Source organism: Rhopalosiphum padi, chromosome 4 (genome assembly GCF_020882245.1).
Source record: "Rhopalosiphum padi isolate XX-2018 chromosome 4, ASM2088224v1, whole genome shotgun sequence".
Lineage (NCBI taxonomy): Eukaryota > Metazoa > Arthropoda > Insecta > Hemiptera > Aphididae > Rhopalosiphum > Rhopalosiphum padi.
Window position 1 is genome coordinate 33,244,811 of NC_083600.1, and position 14,643 is coordinate 33,259,453.

At 31.6% G+C, this 14,643-nt stretch overlaps 2 protein-coding genes across 3 annotated transcripts in view; both read right to left on the reverse strand.

Moving 5' to 3' along the window:
- LOC132929656 (uncharacterized) overlaps positions 1-14,643 on the reverse strand; it is a 163,117-nt gene that overhangs the window by 137,737 nt on the left and 10,737 nt on the right. The gene's annotated exons all lie outside the window — the stretch shown is intronic.
- LOC132929657 (mitochondrial ribosome-associated GTPase 2) overlaps positions 3,150-14,643 on the reverse strand; it is a 38,880-nt gene continuing 27,386 nt past the window's right edge. Inside the window, exon 2 of the mRNA XM_060995164.1 lies at positions 3,150-4,599. Coding sequence (XP_060851147.1) covers positions 3,323-4,561 — 1,239 coding nt within the window. The 5' untranslated portion in view covers positions 4,562-4,599 and the 3' untranslated portion in view covers positions 3,150-3,322. The remainder of the gene's footprint in view (positions 4,600-14,643) is intronic.

The following is a 14,643-nucleotide window of genomic DNA, read 5'->3' on the forward strand; positions in this document are numbered from 1 at the left end:
ACCGGCGAGGGAAATGCGCCATCGTCGAAGTGCCGCGTATGTATTTAACCAATGTAACCGAAAACGCGCGCGTACGATATGTCGCGTATGATGCACGCCCATGTGAAACGGGCCTTTAGCTTTAATATTAGAGTAAATTTACCTATTATCAAATTTAAAGGTAAGAATATTATCTAGACAATGACATATGTTTTTAATGATATTATTATTTTAAAGTGAGTTACAGCTATGTAAAATATAACAACTTTAAAATGTTCATAGCTTACTTTAAAATGATAAAATAAATAAAATCATATGTCATTGTCTAGATAATATTTTTACCTTTAAATTTGATAATAGGTAAATTTACTCTAATATCAAAACTAACGTCACAAAATGTATTCTGCTGAACGAAAATTTGTCATGATGTACGTTAGTAAGACAGAAACAACACATGCGGATATGGCGTCCTCTTAAATAGTCTTAATACATTTTAACCAAAATTATAGTCACTTTAAATTGAAAAACGTCAAAGAACGACAATGATTGACCATGTATCACGCACGTCAACTGATCACTGAATGACATTTAAAATTTAAAAATCTATAATTGTCACGCAGTCGACTGATAATTCGCTTTAAATCAGGAACATGGGAAAAAACCGTAAACCACGCACATCAATACATCATATAACATTATAACCGATGTCCGATACATATTATTATTATTATTTATAATGTAGGTAAAACAATTATACGAATGGCGTATCGAACGATGTACGTTATATGGACGATAATTTGTACATTAATCAATTTATTTATAAAATATGTACATAATTTTGTCTAATTATTATTTATTACTAATAATTACTAAATACGTTTCAGCAAAATATTTAAAATTTAAAATTATCATACAATTTACTTTCAAAGGCATTACAACAAAACGACCTATCATATATACAATTTAATTTTAATAGATACATTTTAGTTTAGAAATAAAATCCCTATTATTTTAACGATTTTAATGGTTCAAAAAAAAAAACCACCTAAAGGGGGCCGTAGTAACAATTTTAGATTGAATTAAGGGAGCCACAAGGCGCAAAAAAGTTTAAGAACCACTGATCTTCGCTATCGAACAAAATATTATTTCGCAGCAGACTCGATGTAAAAGTCTGCACCACACAGACATGATAATATATCGTATTTCCGTGTGTAATTATTCAATTACGCGTATCGCAGACAGTTCAGTAACAACAATAACGACGACAATAATAACAGGTTTCGTATCGCCGATCCACCGCGCGATCCAGATTTTTCGGTATAAATGTATAATATAATAATAATATTATACGTTCTACAAAACGACTCTTCCGCCGTTTCCTGTCCAACTAACAATGGATTATACGACGACTACCACGATCGGTCGCCAGTCGGTCACGCGCACACGACTCGTCGATTAAACAATCAAATTCCGAAGATTTATATTTGCGTGTAACGTACAGCCTCAGTCGCGATAACTCTCTCTCTTCGGTGGCGCGTATTGGTCTTCATTAACATACATTATTATATACACAAGTACCACCTAGGTACTCGTATGCGCGATGGTGCGGTTGTGGCTTTTTCTTCGGGTGATTTATGCGATTCAGTTTGATTTATTTGCTATAAAAGTGTGGGTTATTATTCGTTATTTTCAACTTTTTTTTCACTTTCTGCTCGCTTCAGAAATCTTTGACCGGGAGACCGATGTCGAAGTGCACCTACCGATCTGTACGCTGCGCGACCTTTGCACCCGACCAAGGACATGACGTATGTTTTAATCATTGCACAACTTGTCGTATGTATAAATATAGTAGTGGATGTGCCTTTAAATAGATTACCTGCATTAGTTATTGGTCGAAACGTTTTTCGAAAAAATGTCACACGATTCAGATATTTGAATAGTGACTATTCCCGCATAACATAATCGCTCGCTTTTTCAGGGGTTTGAAATAGGCAATTTTAATTATAATTGAGAAAAATTAAATTTTTACATTTAAACAGTTATTTGGTGTAATTTACAAGTGAGTACCATTAGGTCAGTGCCGTTGACAGTTGTTGCGTAATTAAAAATTGTTATAGAAAAACGGGTTCGCATGATAAAAATGACAGCAACAGTTTTGAAACCAAATTTTCACAACAAAAAGAAGAGATAAATTTTTTTCGGTAGCACACTCCAAATAAGAAACGGTGTGTGGTACAGACAATTTTTTCCTTTTTTAATAGTGAAAACTCGGTTTCTTGACAACTAGGATTGTACAGCATATAGGTTCTTAACCTTTTCTGGGTCATGGAAGTATAAAATATAACCACGGATCCTCCGTCTCCCCTCCTCCCCATCCAAATATGATTTTTATTTTAATTATTTTTTAATGATAATACTAAGAGTTAATACATTATTAAATTATTGAAATAAATAATCACTTTTTTATAGTTTCAATGTGACATTTGCTGTTGTTTTGTTTGCAATATTGCCTTGAAATCTGAGACCATATATTAAACAAAGCCACGCGCATATCGTCCTTAAAGTCCAATCGATTTCTTGATTTCGTTTTAATTATAACCATTGTAGAAAATCCAGACACGCAGATATGTGTAGTAGCGAATGGATTCAAAAATTCTATTGCCCTGGATATACCTTACGGATAAGCCTTCGTCAACGAACACCAAAGTTCGAATATAATTTTTTGTTTAAAAATCGTGGTGTGTCATTTCTTTTGATCTCAATCAATTAATTCAATTAACCGAGGTCTGAATCATTAATTGTATTTATGTCCACGAGAAAAGGATTGCGTAATCAAATTTCTACTTTCGAATTGTAGAATATAATAGAACTCTAACCTAGACTAAATTTTTAGCTGAATTTTCCTATAAGGAAAAATGCACACATCAATAAACAACAAAACTATATAGTACACCAAGCAATAACACAATTAAATTATTTTATTAAATAACTAAAAACGTAATTATAGAGATTACGAATCGTTTGAAATACATTTCTAAGAATGCCCCCCCCCCCCCCCCCCGAGTGCAACTCTTAACTACAAAACAGCTTAGTTGTGCTTCATGAAGAAAAGGTTTGTAGGTAGATAGGTAATCCTAATTAAACAACAAAAAAAAAAAATCGTTTCTAAGTATGAGTAAAGGTATAGTCATTATTTTATTATAAAGTATACGTTTTAGTCTTTAGAGGATAAAAAATATTATACGTATGGAACACAAAAATCATTTTATCGACCGCGATCTATATAAAAGTATATATAATACGACATTACGACGACATGATGATATACTACTACTACTAAAGCCTAATCAAAATCGGCGGCGGCAACGTCTGCTTCTGTAGGTTTACGCCGTTGGTCGTACACTCGCTTCATGTGCTTCAGCAGACGCTCCAAGTTGACGCCGTGCTTGGCGGATATATCGACGATCTCGTCGTCGGGCAAACGGCGCCTGAGCTCAGCCAGGTTCTCGCGGGCACCGTCCACATCCACCTTGTTGGCGACGATCAACTGTGGCCGGTCGAGCACCGGGGCTGAGAAGCACCTGACCTCGTGCCGGAGCACGTCCACGTACGTCCACGGCTCGGGCGCGGACAGGTCGACAACCAGCAGCAGCGCGGTGCACCGCTGCACGTGCCGCAAGAATGATATGCCCAGGCCGCGGTCGCGATGCGAGTCCTCGATGAGCCCCGGAAGGTCGGCCACGGCCACCGACTCCTGATCGTCGTACTGGACCACGCCCACGTGCGGCTGGAGCGTGGTGAACGGGTACGGGGCCACCTTGGGCCGAGCCCGTGTGATGGCGCTGAGCAACGTGCTCTTGCCTGCGTTAGGGAATCCCAACAGCCCGAAATCGGCGATGCTGCTCAACTCCAGCGTGTACCGGAGTACCTCGCCCGCGCCACCCAGTTCGGCCACCTCGGGTGCCTGCTCCGTATCGGTGGCGAAATACCGGTTCCCGTGGCCACCCGCCCCGCCCCTGGCCGCCACGAACATGACGCCCGGCCGGCTCAGGTCACCGACCACGCGCCCGTCGCAGTCCTTGATCACCGTGCCCACGGGCACGTCCACGTACTCGTGAACCGCACACTTGCCATGGCAGTCTTTGTTGTAGCCCCGTTCGCCGGCGGGCGCCCTCAGCTCGACGCCCACGTGCCCCAGTCCGGTGACGTTCTCGGACGCCCGGAACACGACGTGGCCACCGTTACCACCATCACCGCCGTCCGGGCCCGCGTTCTCGTTACCGAACAGTTTCATGAACGACACGCGCCCGTCGCCGCCGCGGCCGCCGGCCGCACGGACAGTCTTCACGTCCACCAGGTGCTTGGGCGGCGCCCGGTCAGATTTTTTCTTGGTGCTCCGTAGTGGCGCGGCCACCGCTTCGTCCGCCGTCGAGGAATACTGACAGTGATGCTGTTGGTGTTGGAGTTGGTTCTGGAACTGGAGTTGGTGGTGCTGCATGTTCTGCTGGTGAAGCAGCTGCGTGTGACGGCCGCGTACGAACGCGGAAGCCACTTGGCGACCGATCCGGGACGACGACCACATCGCGATCGTATGCCGCTGACGACGACGACCGGTTTCTTCTGAAATCACACGAACACCAATTTGGCGATAAGACACGCGTGTTCAGTTTAGCGGCGTTGGTGGGTGCGTCCGGTCGTCGCGGGAGTCTTAACAATATTATATCATGTACATGGGTATGTCGATAAAAAATGGGATTATTTCCAATCATGGTTGGTTTTAGATTTGTACCGTGTTCGCGATATTTAACTTGACTGACGTATAATTAACGAAAAACGAAAATAGTGCGTTTGAGGTGTGAGAGTCGGAAAGTAGAAGCCAAAGGAATCGGACAATTCCTTTATTTTATACATAATATTTTATAAAATGTTATTCCGTTTATATTAAACTGGACATTTACGAGTACAATAAAGATAATAAAGCAGTCGCAAGTTTGCAGTTCTAAAACAAACGTGTATAAAGTGAACTGCGTTTTCCCAATTTTTTTTTTTTATACAATCGTTTAAAATATCTACACAATAAAGTTAATGCGATACAACTATGTTTTAACATACGTTTACAAGATACGTTACATCGATGTATTATTGGACTTTATTAAATATACTTCAGCCATACTAATGTATGTAAATACATGTGCTAAATGATATTATATAGTTTTACTTAAAGTAAACTTAAAACATATTTTATATTTTGCAGTATATATATATAATATATTATTATTATAGATACTTATATTGATGTACAATTATTATTTGATTGAAAAAAAAAACCTACGAACAATATATTTCAAGTATTAAACTATATAATAATATTCTTATAAACAACACTATATTATATTTATATACAATGGTATAAAATTAATGAAGTCGTCATTAATAATTTAATACTAATGGAATAGCAGTAATAATTATTACATAATATATCATACAATTAACGTATATTTACAATAAATTACATTATATTATATATAATACTATATATGTATTATAAGATAACATCGCGTGTTAAAGAGCCTCTGACGTACCTCTTCTGGAAACTTCCAACCGTGTCCAACCAACACACGGTTCGGTGCGTTTGCGAACACTTTCGACTTCTCTAAATAATAAATTCAATATGTGGTCAAGAATTTCTAAATATCAGTCTTTTCTTAGACGGTCTTGATACTTATTCTCAGTGCTATTGTACATACGATTAGTTATCGTAAACGAATAAAATTATTCAACATTTTCTGCACGCATATTTTTAAACGAGGTACATATAGATACAATGAAAAATATCTGATCTAGTTAATATTTCTTAATTTTTTGTGATCATCGTATCACAGGCCTACTGAACGCACAAAATATTAAATCATTTTCAGAAACAACAAGTAAGTTTCATAGTTTTTAGAACTATACACTATATTAATTAAAATGTTTATAACAACTTCGAGTATATATAACAAATAAACACATGTATATAACGGTATATTCAAAAATCAGAGATCATTTAACACCTATTTTATATTTTAAGACAAGTATTTCAAGTTAAAAACAATCTTTAATAATATATAGATAATAGGTATTCACCAAAGCCATCGATATACTTAAACACGTAAATTTACTGTTAAATGTGGCAAAGTAAAAGCGGTACCTAACACAAACCCGACTCATTTGGACAAATACATTTTGCGTTTGTCAAATTTTCAGTAATCTATACGAAATCTTAGTAAGGTTGGGCGCAAAACGTTGTATACATAATGTAATTGGATGAAAGCGTAAGCCAGCGAGTATAGTTGTATGAACATTTAAATAATCGAGGGGAACGTTGATATTTTTTCCAGTAACAGTGTAACACACGTGTCGACAAATAACATAATATTATTATAATATGTAACATTGTAACACCATGATACGAATGCAAACAAATGCTAATTGCGCATTGTATATACCATAGGATATGTATACATATATAAGTTGAAAATTGTGTGGTTGAAGCTAATTACAGGTATTTATTCACCTGTCGTGCGCGACAATATAGACGAGACTGTACTGTACAAAGTACATATAACATGATGCCTATATGGCAAACGGATAAAATATTTCACCTGTGTATTAACGAGACCATTCACCATATCGATTCGAAATAAAATTCGTATAATATACTGTATAACGGACGGTGAAAACCAAAACTTATCTATAGTATCTAGTATATCGTATATACCGATAACCTTTAAAAAAAATACCTAAAATATTACAATATAACAACATATATTATTTATTATCTATATTTTAAATTCTAAAATATTATTACATAGAATATAGATTCAAAATTAAAATATGAAAAATACGGTTAAACGTTTCAGACGCGATTTATAAAATCGTCAACTAATATAGGTAACACTAAATAATATAGTAATTTATATCACAGTAGTATGTATTTGTATGTTCTGAGCACTTTTGGGCAGGGAGATTTTAAAAGTTTAAGGGGGACTTCCCCGCTCAAGCCATTTTTTTCCCCCTGTAACACATCTAAAATTGATTTTTACACACTTTTTTTAAAAAAAATAATTGTTTTTTCATTGAATAAGAACACTGTTTGATTAAAATAAAAAAAAATAATTTATTAATATGTTGTTTCATCAAATATTATACAACCTTAATTCTAAATTATTTATACTAGTTTTCTTACTTCTCTAGTAAAAGGTAAGGTGTGTAGTAGTATGTATTTGTATGTTCTGAGCACTTTTGGGCAGGGAGATTTTTAAAAATCAAGTGGGACTTTCTCGCTTAAACCATTTTTTTCCCTGTATATCATACATATTGGTTACACTGTATTTTTTTAAAAAAAGTTATAAATTGTTTATTTAATCCACTTTAGTTCAGTCATTTAACAAAAAAAAAATGGCTTGAGGGGGGGAAGTCCCCTTTAAACTTTTAAAATCTCCCTGCCCAAAAGTGCTCAGAACATACAAATACATACTACTTATCACCTGCAATAAGGAAAATAGAAATATAATAAAGAAAATATTTTCTATCAAATCATTTGAACAACACATTAACATACATTGACATAAAAATTAATTTTAAATAATTTTATTATAGGAAATAATTTTTTACTCTTCAAGTTTCTTCTTCGCGTATTGGTACGAAATTACAAAGGCACAACCTATCTTCAGTGAGTAAGTTTAACGGGATATTGTAATTTTTGATTTTAAAACAATAATATAAATTATCGTATTCAAAAAACAATTCTTTTTAATAAAAAAAAAGACTTCTAACACAATTTCTTCTTCAAGATCGTTTAAGTATCATATTTTTCTGAAACACTCACGGGTTGAATGGATGTTAAAGTACATTCATATATCACATTTATAGATCATATACCGAATAGGTACGGATGATGTTTTTATAGGGATAGTAAAATCACATTTATCGTTTCTAAATATATTTCTCTGGGCGCAAGAAAAAACTACCAGCAATAATTTTTTTTAAACGTCAACAAGTTCTACGCTCAAAATTGTTTTTTGAATTCGATAATTTATTATTGCTATCAATAGTGTGTAATATCACAACACATCGTAAATATCTTATGACATATAAACGAAATACGTGTCAAACATACTCTTTATGTCTTAAGGTAAAGCTTAAGGATTTCGTATTTTAATTTAAAATTTAATTACAATAATAATAAAATTATAGAACTAAAAAAATTCTTAATTAAAAAGAAAAAAATTGGTGGGTATATATAGTTTAAATCAAGAAATAAACAATAGAAGTCCCCATCCCACCCACCTCGCCATTATAACTAAAGACGTATTGTCTACATTTAAAAGCAAGAGAAATATTATAATAAATACAGTCATTGTTCTAATTTTAAAAATAATTAAATATACAAAAATAATAAGCCAATAAGAAACTGTAATACGTGTACTACTGTACTATTGCCAAATAAATATTAGTAAGAACAGTGAATGGACACAATAAAAGTAAGATATTATTTATTGTGGTTTAATACATACATTTAATGTATTAAAAATATTGTAAATTGCATACATTCTTCAAAATGTAAATTTATAACTATAGTAAAGAACTGCTAGTGTATTTCATTACCTAAATAATGTGAAATTATGTATTTCATAAACTTGTAAATATTAAATTTACCATTAAATGTGCAAAATAGATATAGTTAAAATAATTGCAATTTCTTTTCTTCTATAACTTTTTTTGTCCATATTTCATAAAATTGTATATATAATTTTAAAACATAATAAAAATTAACCATATAGTATTATAGTATAATAACTTACTAAACATTTGAAATTGTAATGAATAATTATAAATAACTATGATATATTGTAATATTGTATTATTATATTATACAAGTATATTTGTATTTTTTAACTAACTTTGATAAATATATTCATTATAAACATTAATATATAAATAATGTGGAATTAAAATAGGCTCTAACATTACTAAACTTTACTTCAAGAAAATTAAATCCTGACGAGCTTTTTATCATTCGAACAATAATCGTGATTTAGATTTGGAGCATATAATATGTGGTGTAAATTCAAAAACGCAGACAACAAAAAATAATGGTTATAGAAATCATTCGAATGGATGATAGACAAAAGACATTTGTGAAATGTTTGAATGAAAATGAATTACCTTTATCTAAAAAGCGCAAATCAATAATACGTTAAACAAAACTACAAAAAATAGTAGGTACAGAACAAAGAATGTTTTTAGAAGGATGCATGTACCTATACGAATTTAATTTAAAATAATTAAAAAACATCGTGAATCTTCGATAGCATGATCTTTTAACCTTATTATTAAAACATTTTATTAGATTAAAGTTCTCAAAATATATCAATTATCAAAATGGAATTACCCATCGTCCAGGATAACCAAACAATACATAATTTTTCATTTTATTAATTTTTATGGGAAATATTTAGTTATAACTTATAAGTATTTAATATTATTAACAAAGAAATGTCTTTATAATTTTGAAGTTTCATAATATAATAATTAGATTGTCACAAAAAAAATACTTTTGAATATATTTTGCATTTGATATATTGAAATTTTTCATTATTTGTCACACGATTTAAGAATTGATTCACAATATGCAAACTCTACACATTCTGTTTTAAAACTGATAAAAACTCTTAATTATTATTACTCGACTGAGTCGACTGAGACTCACATCTGTATTGAACCTCGTGGTTGTGTTGCAGGAATATATTTATGATACGATTTTTTTTTGTCTATGGTAAACAATGGAACAGACTTCTTGGCTTTCGGCCATTTTCAATTGTAAACAATTCCCTTTTTTTCTCCTATACACACGGATAAATCTAATTATTTCTATTTTTACGTGTGCGTAAATTACGTCGGAAATACTGCTCGGAAAGCATTCATCGCGAGTTTCCCCTTGTTCCAAAATCATTATTTAAATACAAAATAATATCCGCACATAACAGCAGCTTTGGCAATTAATTATCGCACACAAATGTCTCAGGAGTTGTCGCATCTGTTCGTTGTTTTTAATAACAACTGTATACGCGCCCCTTCGAATCCCGTATAAAAACCACCATAGACTCTTGTAAAATATAGACGCCAGAAATAATATCATTATTTCAATAATAATAGTTGATGAATTATTCAAAAGCATTTAAAGTTTTCTCGATCTAAACTCGAATTCTTGCTAAGACACATTGCATTATGTTGCTGCAGGCCGCTCCTCTTTAGGGTTATATCGGTTGGAATATGATTAGTTGTTGTGTACTCGTATTGTTTCAAATTTCAATCGTACATAAAAATACGTTTGCTTTATCACGTATTTGAATGTTATTCGAGGTTTAAATGTATAGGTTCTTTTTTTCAGGAACGAATAATAATTATTAATCAGAATTCCAGCGGAAAACGGTTTATTATTTGCCGTATATTAAACGCGCGATGAATGTATAATCGGATATATATTATATACTTCGTACATAGCCGCCTCCGACAGACCGCGTTTGTCTGTTTTCTTTTCAGATTATTTTGAGGAGAATATCATATGTAAGCATGTTATGGGACACTGATTTAAAGTTTTAAATTCGAAATTCCAATAGTCTTCTATGTTACCGCTTGCTTTTATAAAGTGAACGACGATAAATAAGTTTTCGAACACGCCATGCTACACAGCCGAATTACTTTAAATTGCAACTATAATCTACATGTGTATTATATACGATAAAATCAATGCGGTAGGTACTTATTAAATTTTTCGAATAATTAATGCAATATTTACACCACGATTTCTTCTTGGTATCTACACGTCCGAATTTCGTATATACTAAATAGTAATTTATTATTATTCACACAACATATATTTATTATTTTTATAGGCATATACATATTTTGATATTTAATTAGGCTCAAATATAAATTGAAAACCTTTAACACTTGCTATAATATTGTTGTGCCTTATCTCGAGAGTGTCGCTCACGAACCCAATTGTCCGGTTTGCAGGCTTTCGCTATACACGGCATAACACATAATATACATATACTTCTTCCCTTCGGGTTAAACTTGAGTCACATTATATGATATCACGATTACTATTTTTTTATATATACCTCCATAATTCTAAACGTATAGGTTATAGGTATACATCAAAAGTAGAAAGTATATCAGCTGTACCACGACAGCTGTTATTGTAGCAGTCTGGTATGCATTATTTAAACACCTAATCGATATTTAATAAATGATCACTTCCGAAACTAACCGTATACCAAAACGTAAACGATCGTATAGATAACGTTTTAATTTATCGGTCTTATTACATTTTTGTTTATTTTTCGTTATTACAAACTACGAAGCTGATCTAAATTGAAATATTATCAAGAAATAAATTTGCTTATTTGCAAGTTTGCAACAACGTATTTTTTTAACCTACGGCATTTGCAAAAAATATATAAATTACCTACATAAGTCAGTTTTTCGAGAAAGCAATAGGAAACTATAGTTCTCTCGGCATAGTGAGTTCAAACAGTGAAAACATTTTAAAAAGCTTGACTGTCGAATTAATCACATAAATACAATATCCTTGAACATTCTAATATTATATAAAATAAGACAACAGTCACAATTTAAAAAAATATTACAAAATCAATTATTTTAGAAAAGACACCACGCCGGTTGTCTTATCAACGCTTTCTGCATAAAATATTTTTGCGTTCAGCAGAACCTCGAGTAGAACTAAAAGTGTGTTGTATTATATTAATTATTAGAGTAAATTGACTTATACAATAAAAATTTCAAGAAGAACATTATTTATGTTTATGCAGTGAGTTTTTACGATATTACAATTTTTGACGATATATAAAATATTACAATTTAAAAATACTCTAAATTCCTTTATAAATTAAGACTTCGTAAAAAACCAGCATACAATCACAGATCTTACCTTCGAGTTTGAAAACACAGTCTGAATTCACTCTAGTATCATCATTAGGGAACGGATTTAAATCCAAATTGCATTTTTTTCTGAATATTCGAAAAAATTACTTTCCAAACATAAAGTTAATTTAATACATCAAGGAATTAAAATATGTACATTTTTAGTGCATTGTTGATGTTTTTAAGTCATTTTTGTTTAGGAATTTATAGTGCTATTATTAAACACAAGGTAAAAGTAAAACAAATGTATCTATATCTAAATTGTATATTCTTTTTTTTGGAAATCATTTTCAGAGTAAAAAGAAGAGAGTAGAACTAGAATATGATTAAAATGATACGAATAATTAATACCTAAGAACTAAACAAATCTGTTCAATGTTTAAGATAATTTGAAAAGTAGTTTTTAATGCATTTAAAAAAAAAAATTCTGTTATGAGTGCATTAAATTTTATTTTAAGGCATTTTTCTTGTTTTTTACAGCGTTTATATTCGTTCCCTAATCATCACAAACAACACAAAGTTGGATTAGCTGCTAAACGCAAATTTTGAATATCTCAAATAAATGTTTATAAGACAGAGACAACGTATACGGGAATATTAAGTCCTTTTAAAAAAAAATAGACTATAAGATATATAATTCAATAATTTCACTCATTTTAATTAATTTAAGTAAATAAAACTACGATAATATTTCCTTCAAAAGACACATAAATACTGACGAGAAGTATTCAAAGCGTAAACCTAGCTCATTATATATTATATATAATCTAAAAATGTATAAATAGCTATATATACGTATATACGTATAAAAGTGGCTCATAAATCTAAAATGAACGAAGTTTTCACATACGATTATCGAGAAATACTACAAGCATAAATTATGTCTTAACATTATTATTAATGACATTTTACAGCGTTATTTTATGGAAAAAAAATAAACCAAGTACAATAATATTGCGTATTTTCATATTTCATAACGCGCGTTGTGAATCTGAATAGGTATTACAAAAACAGAAGTAAATTTAATCAACTAAATAAAATAAATGACTTGGTAATTATTATACAACGTTTTAATTATTTCAACTTTATTGTATTCGTAAGAGAAAAAACACGCTTTGATTACAATTTCATTGCGAACAATGAGTAAAAATAATTATTTAAAACGCAAGTCCTCGATCAGGGCGAAAATATATTGTAAACTCATAGCTATGACCACCCACACTCGATTTATTCATACATGAGTAGCGGGCTACATATATTAATATTATGATTCGTACATGTGCGCAACACATGTGTTGGTAAGTCGGTAATTTTAAAATAAATTGGGGAACAATAACCATGATAATAATTGACACATTCTCAAATCGGCAAATTGACGCTTCTTCTATATTATCTATTATACATATATAGAAGTACGCGGTACCAGCATCATCGCCGAAACTCCGGAAGGCCGCGTTCGACCTCATCCGATTCAGAGCCATCAACTGATGATCGGAATTCAAAACAAGCATAATTCAAACTATGTATGAAGTCTACTGGAATTTAATGTGTTTAAGAATATTAAACAATTACTTGAAGTTCCGAAAAATAATGCACTAAATGTGCATTATTGTAGTACCTATATCCAGTATAGAGTATGAACTTTAATTCTATGCAAAGATGTCCTAAGCATGCAGGGGTTTTAATATGCACTTAAAAATTTAGTAATATGCACTTAAAAAATTAAAAATATCCAACTATTATTTTTATTATTCTTGGATTTGCGTTTTTTTATATTTAAAATTAAAACAAGTTAATTTTAAAATATATAAGCTACCATTAATATGATTTTCTCGTGTCTCATGCATTTATAAACAATTTGCAATACACATGCGTAGTATTATAAAATAAATATAGTTGATGACAAACATATATATATGGTTTGTCTTCAATTTATAAAGCATGTGCAGAATTTTAAAATTTCAAAACTATCTTTATTTTTAATTGATTTGTTAATTTACATCTATTGCTATTATGAATAGAACATATAATCAGCAAATATTATCGTAAAATAAAAAAGCATATAGGTACTCACAAAATAAAATAAATCTCTAAGCAAGCAAAAATATTAACTAATGACGATGTTCAACTTTTACAATCATGAAATTAATTTAAAGAGTAGTTTACTCAGTCTAATAGGTAAACAAAAGAATGTGTATTTAAATCAGATACCTTAATAAATGCATTATTAAAGAATAAAAAGGGGATGAGCATGCTTGGTAAATCACTCTAAACGTAAAAATAGAAAAATCAACTTGATTTATTTTTATTTCTATTTTATTTTTTTTTTTAAGTTTAGGACAAGGTTTCAAAATAGAGTTGTAATATATGTATTGATGAATAGATAGATAGTAAATACCTACACAAAATTTTACATCGATATCGCTATTATAGATACATAAATTATAAGTCCGACACACAATTCTCAAACGTTATTATGACCGCGTTTAGTATACTACGCCATTAAAATTTTCTCTTCAAATTAAACATAATAAATTGTACTAACTATAAAAAAAAACTTTTTTCTTTTTACATGTACCATTGTAATTTCATTAAAAACTATACTTACAATTTATTTTTACTCGAGATAAGTCTTATATTTTATTGCTTTAGTATTTTAGATGTAATTTT